Source organism: Pipistrellus kuhlii, unplaced genomic scaffold (genome assembly GCF_014108245.1).
Source record: "Pipistrellus kuhlii isolate mPipKuh1 unplaced genomic scaffold, mPipKuh1.p scaffold_m20_p_2, whole genome shotgun sequence".
Taxonomy (NCBI): domain Eukaryota; kingdom Metazoa; phylum Chordata; class Mammalia; order Chiroptera; family Vespertilionidae; genus Pipistrellus; species Pipistrellus kuhlii.
Window position 1 is genome coordinate 33461558 of NW_023425515.1, and position 21793 is coordinate 33483350.

Here is a 21793-nt window from a genome sequence, read left to right on the forward strand (position 1 = left end):
TTTGCACCTGGCTATAACTCAAGTCATGTGCCTGGCCTAAAGAAACTCCAAGGAGGCTAGTTGCTAGGGAGAGGAAGCCAGGCATTGCTATGTGACTTCATTATCTGGTGCCCACAGTGACCATTTCCGGGCTGGGCTGGGTGGTGGGCCACATTTTGTGGCATGCGGTCTCAGAAGTGTTGGCTGTGATTTGGTGTGATAGATATAGATATATGGATAGATATAGATATAGATATAGATATAGATATAGATATAGAGATTATGACTTATTAATTATATTATTTTCCAGACTAACAACTATAAATCTACTTTTTCCCGCCCTGTATTATTGTCAAAGAGGATGAGATTTATCTTTTCATTAAAAACGGGCGCTCACTTTTAAAATGGTTAAGATTCGTTGGTCTAAGCTCTACTCTGGCACTCCGACTGACAACAGGGTAGCATTTTAAGCTGTACCCTCATTTCAGGTCAACAACTTCCTCTCCTTACTTCAACTGTATTCAGTACTAGAGTAGGGCGTGCCTTCGACTTCTTATAGAGAGTGTGCGATGACAAACAGTGAGTGTTATAACGTATACGCGCACACCTGCAGTTCTTAAGGGACACGTCCCAGACTTTGTACCAGCTCCTGGCTCTCCTCTGAGCCACATCTCTATTGAGGATTGTTATTTCCTACATATATGCTTACACCTCAAGTTAAACTTACTTTCAGAATTCATTTTGTGTCTCCCTTGATGGTCATTTTTTTTTTCTTCAGGGGAAAAAAATGCAATATGTTTATCACTTCACAAGCTTTCCCATATCTAGCATGACAATTTAAGTCATACAAAACTTGGCCAAGAAGTTCCAAAGTTGCTCTTTGATCCAGATGGACAGACTTAGCCAGGAAGAATTCAGGATGCACAGTTAAATTTCAGTTTCAGATAAACAAAGAATAAGTTTCAGTATAAATATGTCCCATGCAATGTTTGGGAAATATTTATCCTAAAATCATATTTACTATTTATGTGAAATTCCAACTTAACCAGGCATTCTGTATTTTATCCAGCAACTTTAACATTGACTTGCTTTTGTCCTGCTTGGGGGTTAAAAGTCCACACCTCACCAGGGTTGCCCATTTCTACTTGTCATGGACCTTCGGGGCTTCCTGCAAATATTTGCCCTCCTGAGGCTTACATCTGTGATTGCCAAGAAAGTGGTCTGTTGGCCCCTCAAGTATGTTTTTTACACCAGAGAGTTGCAATAATAAAAAAACACAAAAGCTCATCCAGCCTGGTTAGTGTGGCTTGGTGAGTGAGCGTTGACTTATGAACCAGGAGGTAACATGGTTCAATTCTCAGTCAGGGCACATGCCTGGGTTGTGGGCTTGATGCCCAGTAAGAGTTAGCCGATCAATGATTGTCTCTCACATTGATGTTTTTCTTTCTTCCTCTCCCTTCCTGTTTGAAATCAATAAAAGTATATTTTAAAAAAATAAATAGAAAAAACTCATCCAGAAGCCTTACAAAAGCCTCCTTTAATTGAATTCAATGTACCTACACGCACATACGTATTTATTTCCAAAAAAAGGACCTAAGTTGTCTCATAAAACATACCTAGAAAATACATGAACAAAATGCGTAACACCTTAAGTGCCAAGCCTGCTTTGTCTTCCTTTCCATTTCAGTCACTGGCGACTGACATGGCGCTTAACGTCGTAAAGATCAGATCAGGTCAGGGACATCAGAGGAAGCCAGGGATGAAGTTAACATACAACATGGACACTGTCAGGCCTGAGAGGTTGATGTGCAGGGAGGAGGGACCCTGCAATCCAGCCCTCTGCAAAGCTGCCATCACGAGGACCTCAGCAAGGTCACAACGTCCACAGCATAACACAAACCAGCTGCTCAGGGGTCACTCAGGTTTCCTGGTTTTGACCCGAGCAATCCAGGGACTGATGAATGCTCTTTGTAAGATCCCTTTGTTATAAATGTAGCATCTAGTTTCCAGAGCCTTAATGTTTGTCAACGGCACAGTGTCCTAAAGCAGTTCAGAAACAGGAATTCTTCAAATGGCAAAATGATGCCATCTAGTTATGTAGCTCTCTAATGACTTAACCTAAATAATAACAATAATGATACTGACGATGACAGCAGAAGTAGTCGTAATACTGATGCCTGCTAGGTATGGAGCATCTGCTCTGTGCTGGGCAATTGTACTTAAACTGCACAATAAATAATCCTGCAAGATAGACATTATTACTCCCCCACCCCCCTTTTTGAAGCAGGTGAGGAAATTGAGGCTCACTATTATGGGCTCAGAGTCATAAAACTAATAAACGGCAGAACTGTGATTGGAACCCAAGCTTATCTGGTTCTAAGAGCCTGGGAATGAAAAAAGGTTTAAAACGAGCACTGAGTTCTCTCTCTCTTTCCAGTTATGAAAGCAATACCGGTTTACTTAGAAAATAGAAGGAAAAGCCAAAACCGGTTTGGCTCAGTGGATAGAGCGACGGCCTGCGGACTGAAGGGTCCCAGGTTCAATTCCGGTCAAGGGCATGTACCTTGGTTGCAGGCACATCCCCACTAGGAGGTGTGTGTGCAGGAGACGGCTGACCGATGTTTCTCTCTCTTCGATGTTTCTAACTCTCTATCCCTCTCCCTTCCTCTCTGTAAAAAATCAATAAAATATATATATATATATAAAAAAAGAAAATAGGAGAAAAAAAATAGAAAAAGAAAGAAGAAAAGAATTACCCGAATTTTCATTACACAAAGGAAACAAAGGTTGTGTACGGTCCCTGTGGATGGAAATGAGACAGGAGAGGCCATACACTCAAGTGATAGTGAGGAATCGTGAGAGAAAAAGAAAAGCATTTCAAACAGTAAACCCACATTTTACAAACAGTTCCTGAAAATTGTTTTATTGCTCACTTTATTGGCTTAGAGAACCTGGGTTCTTGGTTGTGCTTTGCCAAAATCTGGCCTTGGACCCCTTTTAAGTCATTTTGCTGGTTCTCCTGCCTCCCTCTCCCTCATACCCCCCAGGTTTTCTTTCCCTTATCAGGAGAATGAAAGTTCAGATTATTCTCAGAGTCGCCCTTGGGGATGTTAAGAATCCAGATAACTTGTCCCAACCCTGCCTGACTAAATTAAAAAAAAAAAAAGTCTCTAGATGGGGCCTGGGGATCTGCATTTCACGTGGTCCCAGTAGGATGCCCGCACTCTAAAGATTGAGAAGCATTGAACAAATTGTTGCTGCTTCAGCAGGCCTCAGGAGCTGGTAAGTGTGCCCTTGAGGAGGAGGAGGAGGAGGAGGAGGAGGAGGAGGAGGAGGAGGAGGAGAAAGGAGGAGGAGGAAGAAGAGGAGGAGGAGGAGGAGGAGAAAGGAGGAGGAGGAAGAAAAGGAGGAGAAGGAGGAGGAGGAGAAAGGAAAAGGAGGAGGAGGAGAAAGGAGGAGGAAGAAGAAGAGGAGGAGGAGGAGGGGGTGGAGGAGGAGGTGGAGGAGGAAGAGGAAAAGGAGGAGGAAAAGGAGGAAGAGGAGGAGGAGGAGGGGGTGGAGGAGGAGATGGAGGAGGAAGAGGAAAGGAGGAGGAAAAGGAGGAAGAGGAGGAGGAAGAGGAGGAGGAGGAGGTGGTGGAGGAGGAAGAAGAGGAGGAGAAGGAGGAGGAGGAGGAGGAGAAAGAAGGAGGAGGAGGAAGAGGAGGAGGAGGAGGACGAAGATTACTCCTAAAAGGAGACATTTTAGTGGCAAACCACCTATCAGGTTATCCTGCCTTGGTCCCCCGCTCGCTCCCCGTCACACCTCACCTGTAGGCGCCCAGGTTGATGCAGCTGATGCCCAGGTTGTATCTGGAGCGGATGAAGCCCGGCTGGATCTCCAGCGCCCGCGTGTAGGCCTCCACGGCTTCCTCGCTGCGGTCTCCATTCGCCAAGGTCGCCCCCAGGCGGTTCCACAAGGAATAGTCCTGATGACAGAGAGAGGGGCCTCTACCCACCAGCACCGGCCACCCTGGCAGAGTTCTCATGTCCCTGCAGCAGAAGCTGGTGGCTGAACATTTATCCGGAGCTCATGGACAGGGGCCGGGCCATGGGGAATTAATTACTCAAAGATCTTTAGGGAAATGACCCTCCTTCATCAAGGAGAGCTACCATGGGGTGCTGTCAGGCAGTTCATGTTTCTATTTTAGGTATTTAAGTATGAATAGCTACAGTGGCACATCATGAGTACTGATCGCTTTCAACGGCTGGGTGCAGGGAAATAAAGTGAAGCAAAAATGCACAGCCCTGCCCAGCTGGATCAGTGGTTAGAGCACTGGTCTGCGCACCTGAGGGTCTCAGTTCGATTCCCAGTCAAGGGCATGTGCCTGGGTTGCAGGTTGGATCCTAGTCCAGCTGGGACTCATGTGGGAGACAACCAATCCATGTCTCTCTCTCCCCTCTCTCTCTCTCTCTCTCTCTCTCTCTCTCTCTCTCTCTCTCTCTCTCTCTCTCTCTCTCTTCTTTCTCATCCCCTCTAAAAATCAATGGAAAAAAATCCTCAGGTGAGGATCAAGAGAATGTATGAAAGACATCTGGTGAAAACGGTCCTTTAACCGAGAACCGTATGGTTTCTTGCTGCGCACTCACCTCTGGCCGGACAGTTAAGGCGGCGTTGAAGGCATCGATCGCTCTGTTAAACTCCCCGCTCAGGTGGAACAGCACCCCGAGACCTGTCTGCAGGTCTGGGTCGATCACGTCTCCGTTTTGGTGGGCGGCTTCCAGATATAATTCCTTCACGCCTTCCAGAACAGAGCTGCCAGGGGGAAAGCAGATCTGTAACCCAAAGAGTCTGAACGTAAATGCTTCTCTATCATGTCTGCTGTTCTTTACAGACTGGAAAAAAACATCTTGCTTAAAACATCTTAGTGTTTGAGAGGACTATTATTTTTTTTCCTTTTTTTTTAATTGATTATGGTATCACATAATTGTCCTCATCCCACCATTCCCATCCCAAACTCCTCCCCACATATGCCCCCACCCCACTGTTGTCCATGGCCACTGGCTAGGCCCATATGCATGCACACAGGAGAGGACTATTATCAATACTGCAGTTTAAACATTCCTGCCTATTTCCATGAAATACTTTGTCGTACAGAGACACAAACTGTGCCAGGAAAGGAGCGTTCCACTGATCCTGGAAGGAGAAAACCCTGAGTGTCTGAGGCCCCAGTGAGAAAGGATTTAACAGCATCGTTTATTGCTGATAATAGAAATAACATTCTGGAAGAAAGGACTTCCCCCCCACCCCATACCTAATTCTCAGGCTTTACAAAACCTGGCACAAGGCTACTTATTATCATTTATTTCGGGTTAATTATGTGCCCAAAGCATTTGGCTTTAGCGTATGGCACTCCGATAAATATCTGTGGGTGCCCACGGTGTAGATCACGTGTCCAAAGGTTGGCCCCACTCTCAGCTCGATCTTTTCAATCAGCGCTGCTCTCCTGGCAGAAGAGAGCACGCCATCTGGCCTGGGTGGCGGGGACCCCAGGCTCGTTCATTACCGTCAGGGTGATTAATTGTGTGTGTGTGAGGGCATAATTTAATGATGTGGATACCTCTCCACCGGAGACTTAGACATCCTCCGGGCCAGGCCTGGAGATCCCTTCTTGCTCTTCACCAGGTATTTGTACTTTGGGTTTTGCTTAATCCAGTTCTTCAGCGCGTCACAGGCATCCTGCTGATGGCCCGTGTTCGTGTAGCTCACGGCCAAAGCCATCAAAGCTTTCAAGTTGTTGGGCTGCAATTCTAAGCACCTGAAGGAAGGGGGGAAAGCCAATTTCAGATTCCCCCCCCCCCCCCGGAGTTATAGTCTGAACAGTTCTTTAGAAAATCTTAGGTCTTATTATTATTATTTTTTAATTAAATAGTACTTGCTAAGGCTCTGTTAAGCCCCTGGAGAATATCACATTCATTACCTACATGAAAATTAGGACCTACGCTTATTTTTAAGAAAGTTAAAACTCACCCTGATGCATGTCAGGTTTGGCAATTTTAATAAATAATTTAAAAACTACAGAAAATGTGGCAAATCCCTGCACACAATTTATTAGTAGTTAATCTAATGAGAAGTAGGGGATATCATTAACTCTGTTCTATTGTCAATGTATTAAATACACCTTATCCACAAAGCAAACTGATTAGAATTGAATCTGGACAGATGAAAGATTGAACAGCGTAGTGTAAAAAGGAGAGAGAAATTCCACATCTCCAGACTATCAATGTGGGTTTCCCAGGCTACGATGCTTCCCCTCATGCTATTCCACTGGCCTCTGGCAAGGGCTTTTCAGACTTTGATGTGCATGAGAATCATCTGGGGATCTGGTAAGTGCAGCCTCTGATACAGAGGACCTATGATGGGCCCAGGCTGTGTGGGTCTGACAGGACCCCAGGGTGATGACGATGATAGGAGTCTCTGAATAAGACTGAGTAGCAGACCTAGATGGTCCCTATATCAGTGCTTTAGGAAGAGGATATATATCGACATATCTATATATCTATATATCTATATATCTATATATCTATATATCTATATATCTATATATCTATATATCTATAATATCTCTATCTCTATATCTATATCATCTATATCTATATCTATATCTATATATGTATATGAAAGAGTAGGGTCTGTTTCCCCCCCCCCCCAAGAGTTTAAATGGGGTCTCTAATCAAGTATGGTATGATGCTACACCCTCCCAAAGTAGTCTAGAGCTTTAGTCAGGGGCTCAGGAGTTAAACTTGCAGGTTGCAGAAAATATCTCGGGAGATGCTTTGTAGACATCACAGTTAAAACTGCATTGAGATTACTTTGAGTATATATTTTTTTTCTGAAGAGAATTTTCAAATGCAGCAGAAAGATAGGACATTAAAAGGACTATTAATTCAGTGAGTCTATTTTATGGCTGCTTTTGACATAGACTCTTTCATGCGAATGAAGGCCAACGATTTGTAAATGGCCTAACATTGAGACTGAGGAACATTATTTCTTCATCAGTTCCAATTTTTCACAATTATGTATAAGTCCTATGGGACCTCTCAGCACTTATTCCAGCCAAATTCTTTGCAATGTGTATGAAGGTCAAAAGGTAAATCTGGAGCAACGGAAAGTCCATTCACAGGTGTCCACCAGGCCCATGGTTTTGCACTTAGCTTCACTACCTCTGGAGGGCGACAATAGCTGCTTGCTCGTTTTCATTCTCTGCCTGAGTTATCCCGAGGAACTGCCATGCCTACAAGAAACAACTGATGTCAACATTGCAAGAGGAAGCAAATTAATCACTCATGTGCAGTAGTTGGTTTGTTTACCTGCGACAGATCCCTCTATGCAGAGCAACCTGTCTCAGATGGGAGAGTCTTGGAAAAGGGGAAAATATTGCATGCATTTCTCTAGTTAAATTCTTTTGTGACACTTGGAAACTTTCCTGTGACCCGTGAAAACCTCTGCGTTTCTGAGATATTAGGTATCTTAAGACCAAAAGATAAGCACACAAAAGTATGCATTTGTGATGATAAAAGGTAGAAAAACAATCCAGAAATGTAGCTAAATAAAGTTTACAGTAAGAAGTCTCAAGATGTACAAAATTAACTTGTATAAATGAAAGTCAAGCAGTAATTCGAAGAGGCAACAGAAAATTTAGGAACTAGGGCAAAACCAAACCAAACCCCTTACAAGGTGTTTAATGCCCTATTTTAGGGTTGGGCAGTAGGTTTACAGTTTTGAGGACATGACACAGTTTATTCCTGTGTTGTTACTTATTGTATTATTTTCCATCTAAACAACTATAAACCTACTTTTGCCCCACCCTGTATAATCACTGTCAAAATGCACAAAACATATGGAGTGCAATGTAATGTACCTACAATTTTAAAGCCTACACTTAACATTTTATATTGCATCATAGCATTTTTTCCCCATGGTTTTACAAAATCTTCCTACTTATAGTTCTGAATTTAAATTTTGTTGAATGGATATACTATTATTAAATACTATTATTAACTCAACCAGTTCCTTTATTGCTCTGAGATTGTTTTCAGTCCTTTGCTATTGTAAATAATGTGAGGAATATCTCCAAACACATAATGTTTTTCACATCTAGAATGACTTTTTTAATTCTCACACCATTACAAGAGCAATGCACATAAAAAAGACCTCCCGTTACACACCTTGTCCTCAAATTTGCTGGGGGTGTATCTGAGTCCTGGGGATTTGAAAAGGTTTGGGAAGTTGCATAACTCTCCCATAGTTGAGAATCATTGCTATGGAGGTTTGAAAATAAGCTATATGAAAACCGTATAGAGTCATCTTAAAGCGCTACAAATTATGAATTATTATCACACATGCTATACACACTCATAAAAGTACTAATTATTTTCCCCCACAATTTTAGTGACCCTTTTTAATCTTTCAAATGTACACAAAGCAGCATCCATTTTTTTATGTTACCTTCCATACATCATAGAATGCTTCTTAAGAAGAGATGGATGGATGCCCTAACTGGTTTGGCTCAGTGGATAGAGCATTGGCCTGCAGACTGAAAGATCCTAGGTTCGATTCCGGTCAAGGGCATGTACCTTGGTTGTGGGCACTTCCCTAGTGTGCAGGAGGCAGCTGACTGATGTTTCTCTCTCATTGATGTTTCTAACTCTCTCTCCCTCTCCCTTCCCTGACTGATGTTTCTCTCTCAATGATGTTTCTAACTCTCTCTCCCTCTCCCTTCCTTTCTGTAAAAAAATCAGTAAAATATATTTAAAAAAAAAAAGAAGAGATGGATGGAAGTCTTTCTCCGAGGGCTTCTTCCTAGGCTTTGGGCATCACCTGCACTGTCCACAGAGTGTCTGCTATCTCAGATTGGGGTCCTCACAGATTCAGAAACCCTGGGTCATTATCTGGGACCCACTTGTAATCAAGTGTCCGCATTTTCTCATTATTGAATCTGGGATAATAACGCATGCTTTTTTTTTTAACCTCCCAAAGTTGTTTTGTCAAATGATATAATATACATGAGAACATATGGCATTTAGAAATGTAAGGTAACATTATTTTTTTTGGCAGGGGGCATGTGTGACCTATATTTTTCTATTAATGCAACGATTTTCTCTTCTACCATGATTCAAACATCTTTGTTGTTGTTGACACCATTACAGATGTCCCCCCTTTGCCCACTTCCACCCAGTCCCTGCCGCCCCTTCCCTGGCCTTCATCACTCTGTTGTCTGTGTCCATGGGTAAGGCTTATGTATATATATTCTTTGGCAACTCTCTTCACCCCCCTCCTTTTTTTTTTTAAATAGCTTTTGAAAAATGCTAATATTTTGATTCTGAATGCCAGCTCTTAGTTCAGTCTCATTTCATTATCAGTGTTTTGACTAACAAGATACCAGGGGCTTTAGTGACCAGTGTACTTGTTCCTTCAACATGTAGTACAACCAATAGTAGTAATAAAGGCTAAATTCTGACGCAGCAGACACTGAACTGAGCACTAAAAGAAGTTAACCCTCGCCAAACCCAATCAGATGGTTATTGCAATCATGATTTCCACTTTACGTATGAGGGAATGGAAGCTGAGAGGGTTTAAATGACTTGTCGCACACCACATGGCTCATGGCCAACCAGCAGGAGAGCTGATGATACTGCTGTATTTGAACCCACACAGAGTGCCAGAGTCTGAGAAGCTGAACCACTGTTCCATACCGCCTTCTCAGCACCGTACAGAACCATTCCTAAACATTTCTCAAATTCCTCTGGGCGCGCATCCCTTATAAGAAGTTTCCCGAAAACTACAATCTATGAAGAAAAACTTTCTACTTGCCACTCTCTTATGACAGGCCTCCACAGGTTTGGAAGTGTCGTGGACCAAGGTAAGCCTCTTTGCTGGTCTCTCCAATCACCCTTCACAGCTCAGAGAAAGGGGTTTTTCTAACATGTCCTTTCCTAGTGGTCCTTCCCCATGGCTTTCAGGATGAAGTTCAAACTCTTGCCTGCCTCTTGGTGACTCCACTCCTGCCATTCTCTCCCCCCGCCTCATCCCCTCACCTAACGTTTCAGGCCCCTCTGCTCAGCCAACAGCCATTTCCTCCGAACAACAACTCCACTCCCTGCTGTCTTTAATGAGGCCTCTCGCCCTGGAAGCTCAGCTCAGGATTCACTCAGAGGGGAAGGCTGAGTCAGTGACCTGCTGTCTGCTCTCCTAGCCTCCTATGCACTTGCATTTATTACCTTGCCCTGGTTTGTTTACTTGTCCCTCCAGATAGACCGTTAACCCGTCTTTTCAGTTGTCCCATGTCTCCAGCCTTCCAGAGATCTGAGCCAGTGTGTGGCACAAGTCCTGGGACGGAGCGTGTGTCCAATACAGGTGGAGTGAGTATCTCTCCAGACCCGGATAAGACTGCACACTGCCCCTGAACACCACTGCTGAGCGACCAGATAGGCAGTATTAGTGTTTCATCTCTTCTCTCCATCCTGTCTTTTGTGGCACCACAGACAGACATTGCAGATTTGGTTAGAACACAGGTTATATCACACTACGCCAGGCTAACCCCTGTGGGAACCGTGACTCGATGGAAATGCCAGCAGTAGAGCTCTGTTTCATGCTCTGTCCCTCACTAGCCCGTGCAGCCCCTCTCTGAGCCTGGCAGGATGAGGGGGAAAGACACCTCTGCATCTCCCGGGTCCTGAAGAATCGCGGCCTCCATGAACAGGATGGTGACGGGGAGGTCCCCTTCCTTCAGCCTCTTCAAGCCTTCTTCAAATGCGCCCGGCCAGTCCTTGAAGGGGTTTTCAGTGTGGAAGTAATAGCCCTGCAACACAGAAGGGCCAACACAGATCCATCGGTTTATCTCCTCATTCTCACGTGCAGTAAGCCCTTTTAGAATTTAAATTATTGAAGTGCTTAATTAGTTGAATTGCAATTAAATTCTTTTATTTTTTTGAAATTTTATTTTATTCATTTTTTTAATATATATATTTTATTGTTGATAGTATTATGGATGTCTCCCATCCGTCCCTTTAACTGCCTCCTCCCAGCTCTAACCCACGCCCTCAGGTCTTGGCCCCCTATTGCCTGTGTCCATGGGCTATGCACTAAGTATGTAAGCTCTTTGGTTTATCCCTCCTCATCTTCCCAACCCCAAAGAAAAGTATATTTAATTGTGGTGAAATTTTATTTTACATACATAGCATAAAATTAACCATTTAAATTTAAATTACTGTTCTTTTCTTATTATGAATGTACATTTTCATTGTATACACGTTATATTTTGTCATTGAATAATACAAAAAGCACCTAAAATTCTGCAACTTAAATATGATCACTGCTAATGTTTTGGAGTTTGTTTTCATTCTGATATTTCCCTTGTTAATTTTGTTTTAACCACCCCCTTCCCTGCCCCCTAATAGTGTAAAAATACTGAGTTTTTGCATATATTTTTGCTACATGCTCCCACCTAGTCCCCTGAAGTATTAATTCTGCATACTGTACATCTGTTTATGCACTGTGGCCCCTTTGAAGGTTATAAACCATTATAATATCTAAGATTTCTTTTGTCCTCCCACTCCTCAAAACAGTGTATCCCCATTGGTGGCTATATCACCCCCTGAGAATGCTTGTTTTAAAGTTAATGATCTTCTTTCATTGTAAAAATGTAAACAACACAGAATGTACAAATAATCTTCTAGTATTTTTCTATGACTATATACTTTAAACAAATAAGCTCATACTATAAGTGCAGTTTTACAGTGTAAGCCCACTTTGTTTTAGTTATTATAATTATTTATATTAACATTTACTTAGACAAACCTATATTGATGGACTTTTAGATTATTTTCATAAATAAAGTTACAGTGAAAGCCTCATGCTCAAATCTTCGTGTGCATTGATTATTACTTTAAGATAGACTTCTAGAGAGATTTATTAGACTAAGATATGACTATTTTGAGGCCCTTGATATGCATAGCTGAATTGTTCTTGAGAAAGTATGTCCCAATTTAAATTCTCAACAGAAATACCTGAGAGATATTATTTATTGCAACATTAGTTAGCATGGATTATAATAACATCTTTCTAATTTGATAGATACAATTAAGCTAGCCTGTAGATGATGCTACTGAGGTTTTAAAATAGATCAAGTGAAGACCTTCAAAAAGACAAACCCCTTATCAAAAGCCACGGAGCTTATGTAATTGTTTTGCAGATATGGAGTCCCAGGAGTGTGGGGCTCAGGGTCCAAGCCATATCTCAGGTTCAAGGACTATAGTTCAAAGTGGGGCATGGGGAGATGGAAGTAGGAGACATCTGTAATTAGAGTCTGATGTTCTGCATCAATGTTCTTTCTCTTACTTAGTTTTGATTTTTTTTTTTTTTTTTTGTAGAAAAGACAGTTATTCTTAATGAGATGGTTGTTCCAATTTTATGAGATTGCCTGGCCTACTGAGGGACACAGAATATGAAAAAGAGAAAGACATTTTAATGACTATGTAGATTGAAAATCCCCTAAGATCAGGGACTATTAATCATCATTTCCCTAGTAGCTAGTGCAGAGTAGATACAAATAAATATTTGTTGGGTTGAACTATCATGGAAATTGTATAGAATTAAATATTATTGAGATTTCCTCCACAAAAATCATAATACAAGCACATACTATATATGATTCCCCTCCCCAGTGTAAGAAAATTCCACAAATCTTTTTATCTCTCAAGTCATTTAAACTTATTTCTCAAGCCCCTGCTCTTCCCTTGGATTTAAAAGCATTAATCCAAGGGCAACTGGGACCTCATGGGTAATTTGGCTGGTTGTTCACTACGCTCATATTTGCTGGAGCTCCGGTCAAGAGAAATATCTCTGAGGGATCCCTTGAGACTTGACCTGGTTGTGTGAAGGCTATCTTTTCCATGGAGTTTCTCTGCTAGCTGTATAATGACTACCTGCGAGATACAGTCCTAAGCCCTGCTTCACCCTCCTGCCCATTAATATCACTTCTGTCAGCTCATCGACATGGCTCATGGGGCTGACTGATGAAAAGCATTGTGGGATTAGCCCAGGTCTTGTTCCAGAACACATCCTCAAAGTCAGCTACCCTGTTTCCCCGAAAATAAGACAGTGTCTTATATTAATTTTTGCTCCCAAAGATGCGCTAGGTCTTATTTTCAGGGGATGTCTTATTTTTCCATGAAGAAGAATATGGTACACATTTATTGTTAAATGAAAATAAAGGAAATTTATTACCTGTATATGGTATGGTAGTACGGTAGTTGTCAACACAAACCAGACAAACTGTGAATCCTATAGTATCAAGAATTTACTCATTTATTCAATGACAATCATGTCATCATCTTCTGGAACATCATCATAACAATCCAATTCCTGAATTTCCTGGTGAATTTCTTGTGACTCCATTTCTTTCAGAATCAGTGGACCAAATCTCTCATGTTTAGCCTGGGGGGGGGGGGTGGCTTATTTTCAGGGGATGCCTTATATTTCACTCAGAAGGAAACCTGTAAGTAGGTCTTATTTTCGAAGGATGCCTTATTTTTGGGGAAACACGATAGGTCAGTAACTGGCCAGCAGTCAGGAAATAAACTGTAGTTGACTGCCAAACTGTCTGTAACAACACTGATAAAAATAAGGGTATTCCATTCCAGCTTTGCTGTTCTGATACATTGTCTGATTATATTGTTTTCATCTACCAGAATTTCTTCTAGATCTGACTGATATTAAATCATCTATTTGAGTCTTAGATTTCCCCCCCCCCCAAAATGATTACCAACTAATTTATAATTATATGGTTCAGAGAGATTGAGAAATCCTGTCAGCATGTATAAGAAGACAATTGGTCACCTTCTCGCTGGCTGAAATGGTAACTTGGTTCTGGGCTTCTTGGTTCTCGGATATCCAGTTCCTCCGGGCCATTTCTTCCCACTCTGCTTGCATCTTATCCCAAAACTCTGTATCTGACTAGGAGACAGGAAAAAAATCAAGAGATATGGATTTAAGAGAATGCTCTATCGTTTGGTTTATTTCCAGAAAGACAGTTTTCTTTATGGATCAAAATAATACTCAAAGCCGAAGAGCTTCTGGAGGGTCCTCAGAGGGCAGAGTGTTGAACCGAATGAACTGTGACTTTCCCAGCAGGAAAATTGCTACCACCTGAAGGCCCTGGCTCATCTAGGCCAAATTCAGCTAGAAATCCATTACTTGACCAATTTTAGGTGTGGGTACCAGACACACGTTTTAGAAAGGGTGGCCTTTCTAGGTGTTCCTAGGATATGAGGAGTTAGAGCAACAGCTTTGTGACTGGCTAGGCAGTGTCTTGGTTGAGGCAGTTGGCTATGGACAAAGAAAAGTAACATTAGTTGACCCTATTCTGTGCCATGCGCTGTGCTGGGAGAAATGTGATCCTAGAAGGCTGTGGTCACAAAGCTAGGGTGGCACAGGAATTGATTCCTAGTCTGGCTTCCTTATCACCTTATAGCAAACCTGGCCTCCTGATGCTAAAGAATGAAGGACCCTGGCTTTGTGAACTTGGCTGAGTTGTCTTCAAGGTCTTTTCTATGGAAGGATAATTTTTAAAAAATAACTTTTTTTCTTATAGTTTTATTTTTTTATTTGTTACATCTTTCAAAAGGGAACCCTGTTTTTACTTTAGAGGAGATTTGTGTTCTGGATGGAGGCAGAATTTTTTTCCAAGATCTGTCCCAGGTTGGCTTAGGTGTTCTGGGGAGAGGAAAAAGGGGCAAGTGTCTTAAAGAATGTAAGGGAGAAAAGGGAACTTTCCAGGGGAGGGAAAAGGTGGTAGGTTCTGAGATGAGTGAGAGGCTGGTGCTTAGTTTTTAGGTATTTCCCTAGCAAATTAGACTGACCTCCAAGGGAATGACAGAGGGGATAAGTGGGCGAGAGGCCTGACTTGAACTCTGATTTCCATGTGTCAGGAAAATAGAAAGAGAGAGAGAGAAAAAAAAGAATTTTAAGGAACCACTTGGGGCTTGGTTGGCTGTTAGCAGCAAGGCAAATAAGAAAGTGAAGACTCATCCTTGTTTTCTGGCAGCACATACGCTTCCCTGATTTGGTGTCTGAGACTAAATTACCTTCCCAGTGTGGCAAGAGAGATGCTTGGAAACCACCTTATTGTCTTTTTTTTTTAAAAGAGAATTTTCACTTTCTTTTTTTTATTTATTATATTTTATTGATTTTTTACAGAGAGGAAGGGAGGGAGATAGAGAGCTAGAAACATCCATGAGAGAGAAACATCGACCAGCTGCCTCTTGCACACCCCCTACCAGGGATGTGCCCGCAACCAATGTACGTGCCCTTGACTGGAATCGAACCTGGGACCTTTCAGTATGAAGACCAACGCTCTACCGCTGAGCCAAACCGGTTTCGGCTACCTTACTGTCTTTTAAAGAAAACAAAAAGAAATGGGCATTTCCTGAATACCTGAGTCAGGGGCTGAGATCCAAACTCTAGCTGTAAATCTCAATTTCTATGATTCTAAGTCCTGTGACTTATTGACACATCATCAACTTGATTTGAGGTTGCTTTTTGCCTTTGAATCCTCCACACCACCCTCATGCCTGGTGGTGGTTGTGCTGTAGTGGGAACTTTTCCAAGTTGCTTGGAATGACAAATATAACCTTATTTCTTCTGCATACCAATGTTCAGGGAATAAAGGTAAACACAACGTAAACCTCAGACTAGTAAATAAATAGTAGGTCTTGCTCTCTTCCTTTATCATATCCAGAATACTCATTCCTACCACAGTCCTCAGTGGGGGCCTCCCTTCAATGAAGGCTCTGAGCAGCAGGCATCGTGAATCTAGAAGCACATGGAATGGCCACCACATATCCAGGTTAAAATTGGGAATGCAGTTCAAAATTTCTTTTTCAGTGAGTCCTTTTAGTACAGCGCTAAATTGTGCAAACAGAATGATCTCAGGTATACAAAAGCGATGGCTAGATAAACTACTTGGAGGAAATAAGGTACCCTGCTAAGAGAAATCTCTTTGAATGAAGGGATGATGGGTGAGGCTTTACCTGCTTCTTTACATTTTTCCATACTTTTTGAATTTTCTGGTTTTGCATTAATTTTACAATAACAAAGGTTAAAAACAACAATAAAAATATATTAGCGTTCCCTTTTTAGGTCCATGAAACCTGATCACTTAGATATGAAGGAGTTAGGAGACATTTATTTTTTTATTTATTTTTTTTTTTTGGAGTCTCAGTGTCTGCCTTGAAAAGCTTTTCAAAGAGGCAGGCTCATCCTGTCTTCATAGATGCTGACAGAAATCTGTCAAGTGAATTTTACAGTGTTTACTGACTCTCCCAAGCCCCCTGGTGGGTAATGTGAAGTGCCAATGACTTCCAGTACTTTTTAAGGCAGTTACTTGTTTCCCTATTGAGGTTCTCCAGAATTTAAAGCGATTACAAGTCTTTTGAAGGAAAGGATGAGAAAGATTTTATAATGTGTACACCTGGGTTATAAAAAGATGCATAACCTTTCCTGCAGTTTCAAATGCGAGCAGGGGATGCATAAATAAAACTGCTGTGAGCATCAGAGGAACCTCAGCTCAGAGAGGGTGGGGCGGGATGGTGGTGGCAGGGGGCTGCCTGGCTCTCACTTAATGATACACACCAGGCCTTACTGTTACCACTTAGAATAAGTTTCTGACTAATTAAAGTGCACAGCACAGTTTCATTTAATTATGGAAGACTATTTTTAGCACAATCAATTTTCATCCAGCCTCAAAATCCAGACTTCATTCACCTAACCGCAATTAACACTGCTGCTTTTCTTCTATGTCTAATCAATTTCAAGAAACTTGAGACATTTGAATTTTAAACATTTTAGACAGGACTGAGGGGATTTAATATATTGATGATTTTCTTAGTTGTCCTGACATTGTGTTAGGTTTTTTTTTTTTTTTTAATATTCCACAGGTAACAAGTTATATGCTTATACCAGAAATGAGCTATTGTTGCAAACCATTTTCATTTTCAAAAACAGCTGTCTGATTTTATCAATTATAGTCTTAAAAAACTTAGGATATGCAGTATGATGGGTAAGAACAGCAGCCCTCTCCTCAGAGGAACAGATTCTGGCTCCATCGCTAACCTGCAAGTACTATTACCTTCCCACGTCTCATTTTCCTTGGCTTTAAAGTGAAGATATATAATAGCAATCTTGGTTATTTGTTATGAGGACTAAATGAGAAAATGTATCTGTGGCATATAGCGCATGGTAAATGCACAATAAAAATAGGTGTTCTTGTTAGTTTTTTTCCCCAGCATTTAAAACTATAAAAACAAAACAAAACAAAAACGAACAAAAATCACCCACAATATCAAAGATCAAATATCCATATTTGGTGTTTTAATTACATATTATTTTCCAGATATATTTCCATTAGTCATCTAAGATTTTTCCCTTCTAATTATTAAAAAAGAGAAGGAAAGTTAAGAATGTTGTGGCAAAAATAAACTGTTATATAGCAGTATAGTATTCCATTGTGTAGATGTACCACAGTGTTTTAATCCACTCATCTGCTGATGGGCACTTAGGCTGTTTCCAAATCTTGGTTATTATAAATTGTGCTGCTATGAACATAGGGGTGCATATATATCCCAAGAAATCAGAAACATCTGATTGATGTTTCTGATTTCTTGGGATATATTCCAAGAAGTGGGATTACTGGGTCAAATGGAAGTTCCATTTTTAGTTTTTTGAGGAAACTCCATACTGTTCTTCACAGTAGCTGCAACCAGTAGGCTGTCTTTTTGCCTCTTTAGACATCCATTGATTAGCTGTTACTGGACAAAACTTTAAAAAACAACCAACCAACCAACCAACCAGTTCCTTCTTTATGTGCAAAACATAATAGAGTACATCTTGCATGGTGAGGAATGAAAAATCACCATGCAAGGCTAAAGTGTTTGCCACAATAAACGATTTTTGTTGAAGTGAAATTATGTGCAGTCAGTTTGGGACCTCATTGTTCTAAGATCTGGTAGCCCAGGCTGGTGAAGACTGGCTAAGCTCTACCCACTCATCACATCTCTTGTTGACTAAGCTCAGTAGTAGACAAGAGTTCCACATGGCTGCCCAAAGAAGATATTCAATCTGAGGCTGCAATCATAAATGTGAATCACCCTACTCAACGATGGGATAGAATCTGAATTGGCCAGAATTAGTTTGAGCTCTGGGTGCAGTCCTGGGTGTCTCACGAGTGAGGGGTTATTGACAAATGAGTAACTCAGGCAAGAATGAAAGTGCAAGAGTAACCCTGTTTATGAAGCAATTTACCTAGGAAAGCAGGGCTCTGAGGGGTGCTGAGAGCTGAGCAAGCCAGCTTAGCCTTATGTAGATAAGAGAATTTAGAAGAGCGAATGGCAGCTCCAGGGAGTAGACAGACTGTCTGAAAATGGAGTTGGCTGTTTCCTCCTCAGGATGGATACTCCAACATTAGAAGTCTTTAAAAACAGACAGAATAACCAATGTGAGGAGTGTTGTAAAGAAGACTCACAGATTAGATGGAGGTTTGACCCAATAAATTCTGCAGTCTCTTACAACCCTGAGGGGCGCTGGCTGTAACACATTAATGAATTGACTTAACTGAGGAAACAGGAAGGCTCAAAATGAATAACATCTCAATGAGATAAGTGGAGCTGTCCTGGGTGCTCATTCTCAACCTAAACAGTATAAGGACAAAAACTCATGGGCTTGGCATCAGCTAGAACAGGTGGAATCTGGCTGTGCCCCTTGTCACATGACCTCTTTAATTCAGTTCACCTCTTGGACTCAATTTCCTCATCTGTAAAATGTAAAACGTCTCTCAGGGTGGTTGTGCCGATTAAGTGGAACAATGTATGCATGTAAAGTGATTAGAACTAAACATTTAGAACTAAGGAACTGGCTTACATAGTTATTGCTATTTTCTAATTGTAAGTGAAAAAGAATATTTCCCAAGATAGAGAGAGGATGCAATCCCACAAACTGTAAACTGTGTGGTCCAGAAGTGTTGGGAACCAAAAATATTGGTACTAGCACTCAACATAGATTTTCTGGTTGCCTCTGGTTAGACATGCCTCCTTGTTTAATGGAGCTGCCATCCCTGCAGATGTTGGCAGGCACCGGGCAAGTAGCCAGAGGCTCTCTCCAAACAACGTGCCAGCAGATGAGCTGCAGACACGTGGGGAAGAGAAATTGGAAATGATGGGAAGGAGAGGAAAGGACACAGGAGGCTGGAAATAATACAACACAAGCCTTGAGCAGGATGTCAGAAGGAAACCAAGAGCCATTTCTAACAGAGAATCTAAAGTAGTTGGTTTTCTGTTCTTTCCTTCCTCTTCTGGTGAGAGGCAAAGAGGAATGGAGTATTAAAGCACAGTGAGCAAAACCTGTTATCCAAACGGGCAGAGTTACTAGCCTGCTCATTAGCAAACGAATGCCTTTCTAGGGCTGGAGTTTCACAGGATTGTATTTATGTTTGTGATTCCAGCGATAATTGTATTCACCACAAAGACCTATCCTTAAGATGCACTGGAGTGGGAGGTTTGGAGACCAAGCCTGGGTTTGCTGCCACTTTTGGAGTAAGGTTTCGTGGGGTCAACATCTCAGAGGCTGTTTATTTCTTGGTACTAGCATTCCACATAGATTTTCCGGTTGCCTCTGGTTTAGACATGCCTCCTTGTTTATTGGCATGGAGGCCTGCTCTTTGGGCAGCGCAGTATGTGACTCCAGGGTTCCTTTACCATAGGCATGAGGAGATGGGGAGGGTCCTGGGATCTGAGCGTGGTCCAAGTGACAATGTCATGTGATAAAGGGCTGGCGTGTGGATTGTGAGCTACAAGAAGTCCACAGGGGGACTTCTCCTTTAGCTATGTCTGTGGGTAGTGAAAAGTTACTGGGAAACTCTCTAGCAGTTTTAAAAAAGAAAATATTAGAAATATTTACTAAAATGCAAACTATGTGTTTGTGCTGTGTATGATAGGACTATTACACAAAACAGAACAAAAGCAAACACCTAGATGTGGATGCCACTCCCAGGAAGCTCACTGTCCAATGATAAAATAAAAACAGGGGTAATTGTAATTCAGGATAGGGTGAACAAAAGATGCAAAAAGAGATGAAGTTGCTTGCTCAAAGCATGCTAACCTGGTAAAAAACAGAGCCAGAATTCAATATATTTCACTCTTCCCTGTTACAGCATAAGTTATGCTGCATAACTTCGGGAAATGGCTACAGCAGTATTCCTGGTCCCCATCCTCCTCAGAGCCTTGCCACTTCATGACGAGGTAGAGTCTACTGCCTGTCTCTGAACACTTCCCGTGACAAACAGAATGTGATGACAGGGACCTGGTGTGGCTTTTAAGACTAGGCCCTAAACAGCAATACAGCTTCTGCCTCCCTCTTTCTTTCAGGACACACCCTTGGAATCTAGTAATAAGGCTGCAAGGAAGCCCAGGCCTCAGAGGAAGGCCATTTTGGTTTCCTGGCATCTGTGCAGCTAAAGTCTCAGTGACCACCAGCACCGGCTGTCTGCCTGTGAGTGACAGGGCTTCAGAGGATCCGCACTCCAGCCTTCAAGCCATGCTGACCCCTATGCACCAAAGAGGCACCACCTCCTTCCAGCTGTATGCAAATTACAGATTTTTGAAGCAAAATAAACGTTGTTTTAAGCCATATGTGTTGGAATAATTTATTACATATTCAGAGTAACTGGAACACACTTGGGGTCAGAGGAGAGAGCAGGGAAGGAAGTTGAGATGCAGAGAAGGGATCTAATGACAGGGCTTCCTCTAAGGTAACGAAGAGCCACAGCATCCCCCAGAGGGCACACTAGGAACAAGGAGGGCTGTGGTCAAACGGCTGGAGAGGCTTTAGGAGATGTTTTCCCTCCTACGCCTAGATACAGAATCTCACCTCAAACCCAGACTTCAGACCTCTCATGAAGATCTGTGACTATGAGGCCCACACGTCTAGAAGCAGCACTCTCAGGTGGCATGTGCGATCCCCTACTTCATCACGGCCACCGCCAGGCCATCGCGTTACCCGCCTGGCTCCTGGAGGTAGCTGCGTTGGCAAATTCTGGACAAATGTGAACAACAACGGGATCTTTGCTGCGTGACTTCCCAGGACCTTCAAATGTTAGTACACATCAATATACATGCTAACTATCTAAGAGGGGGATGACCCCCAAGTGAGAGAGAGAGAGAGAGAGAGAGAGAGATTAGGGTTCTCCAGCTTTGGAAATGCTGATGTAGAGACAGACCCTGTGCATAAGCATAGAAAGGTCCATGAAAACAGAGATTGTTGGTGGAATGAATTTGGTGAATCTTGAGAAACAGGCAGGGATAGGAATTTCCCACACACAGTTTGTGTGCATGCGATTGTTTCCAATGAGACTCATCTCCCATGAGCCAGCAGGTTCTCTAATCCTCACATCTGCTGTGTGAATCAGAATTCGTCAAGATTTTGTTGTTTTATTTTTCCACAAAAGGAAATGAAACTCCATACGTGGTGGGAAGAATTAAAGTAGTTTTGGTAGGTTTTTGGGAAGACAACTCATTTGATGCATCTATCTTTTCAATATTAACTAGTCATTGAAAATGGCCTTTGAAACTACATATAATTGTATGTACAGATTGGACAAAGACTGGAAGAAACAGGAGAAAATGAAAACAGTTAATTTATTAGTGTAGTGGGATTTCTGGGTAGTTTCTAACCTTTCCTCACCCAACCTTTTTGATTTCCTTTTAAAATAATTTAAATAAGAGAG

At 41.9% G+C, this 21793-nt stretch overlaps 1 protein-coding gene across 6 annotated transcripts in view; it reads right to left on the minus strand.

The window, feature by feature from the left end:
- The window catches only part of PEX5L (peroxisomal biogenesis factor 5 like), a 225569-nt gene that overhangs the window by 3093 nt on the left and 200683 nt on the right, over positions 1–21793 (minus strand). For all 6 annotated transcript variants that reach the window (XM_036444668.2, XM_036444674.2, XM_036444667.2 and 3 more), the window contains 6 exons: positions 13858–13974; positions 10676–10819; positions 7182–7252; positions 5579–5776; positions 4608–4773; positions 3789–3946 (listed from right to left, as the gene is read on the minus strand). In XM_036444668.2, the coding sequence (XP_036300561.1) occupies positions 3789–3946; positions 4608–4773; positions 5579–5776; positions 7182–7252; positions 10676–10819; positions 13858–13974 (854 nt within the window). The remainder of the gene's footprint in view (positions 1–3788; positions 3947–4607; positions 4774–5578; positions 5777–7181; positions 7253–10675; positions 10820–13857; positions 13975–21793) is intronic.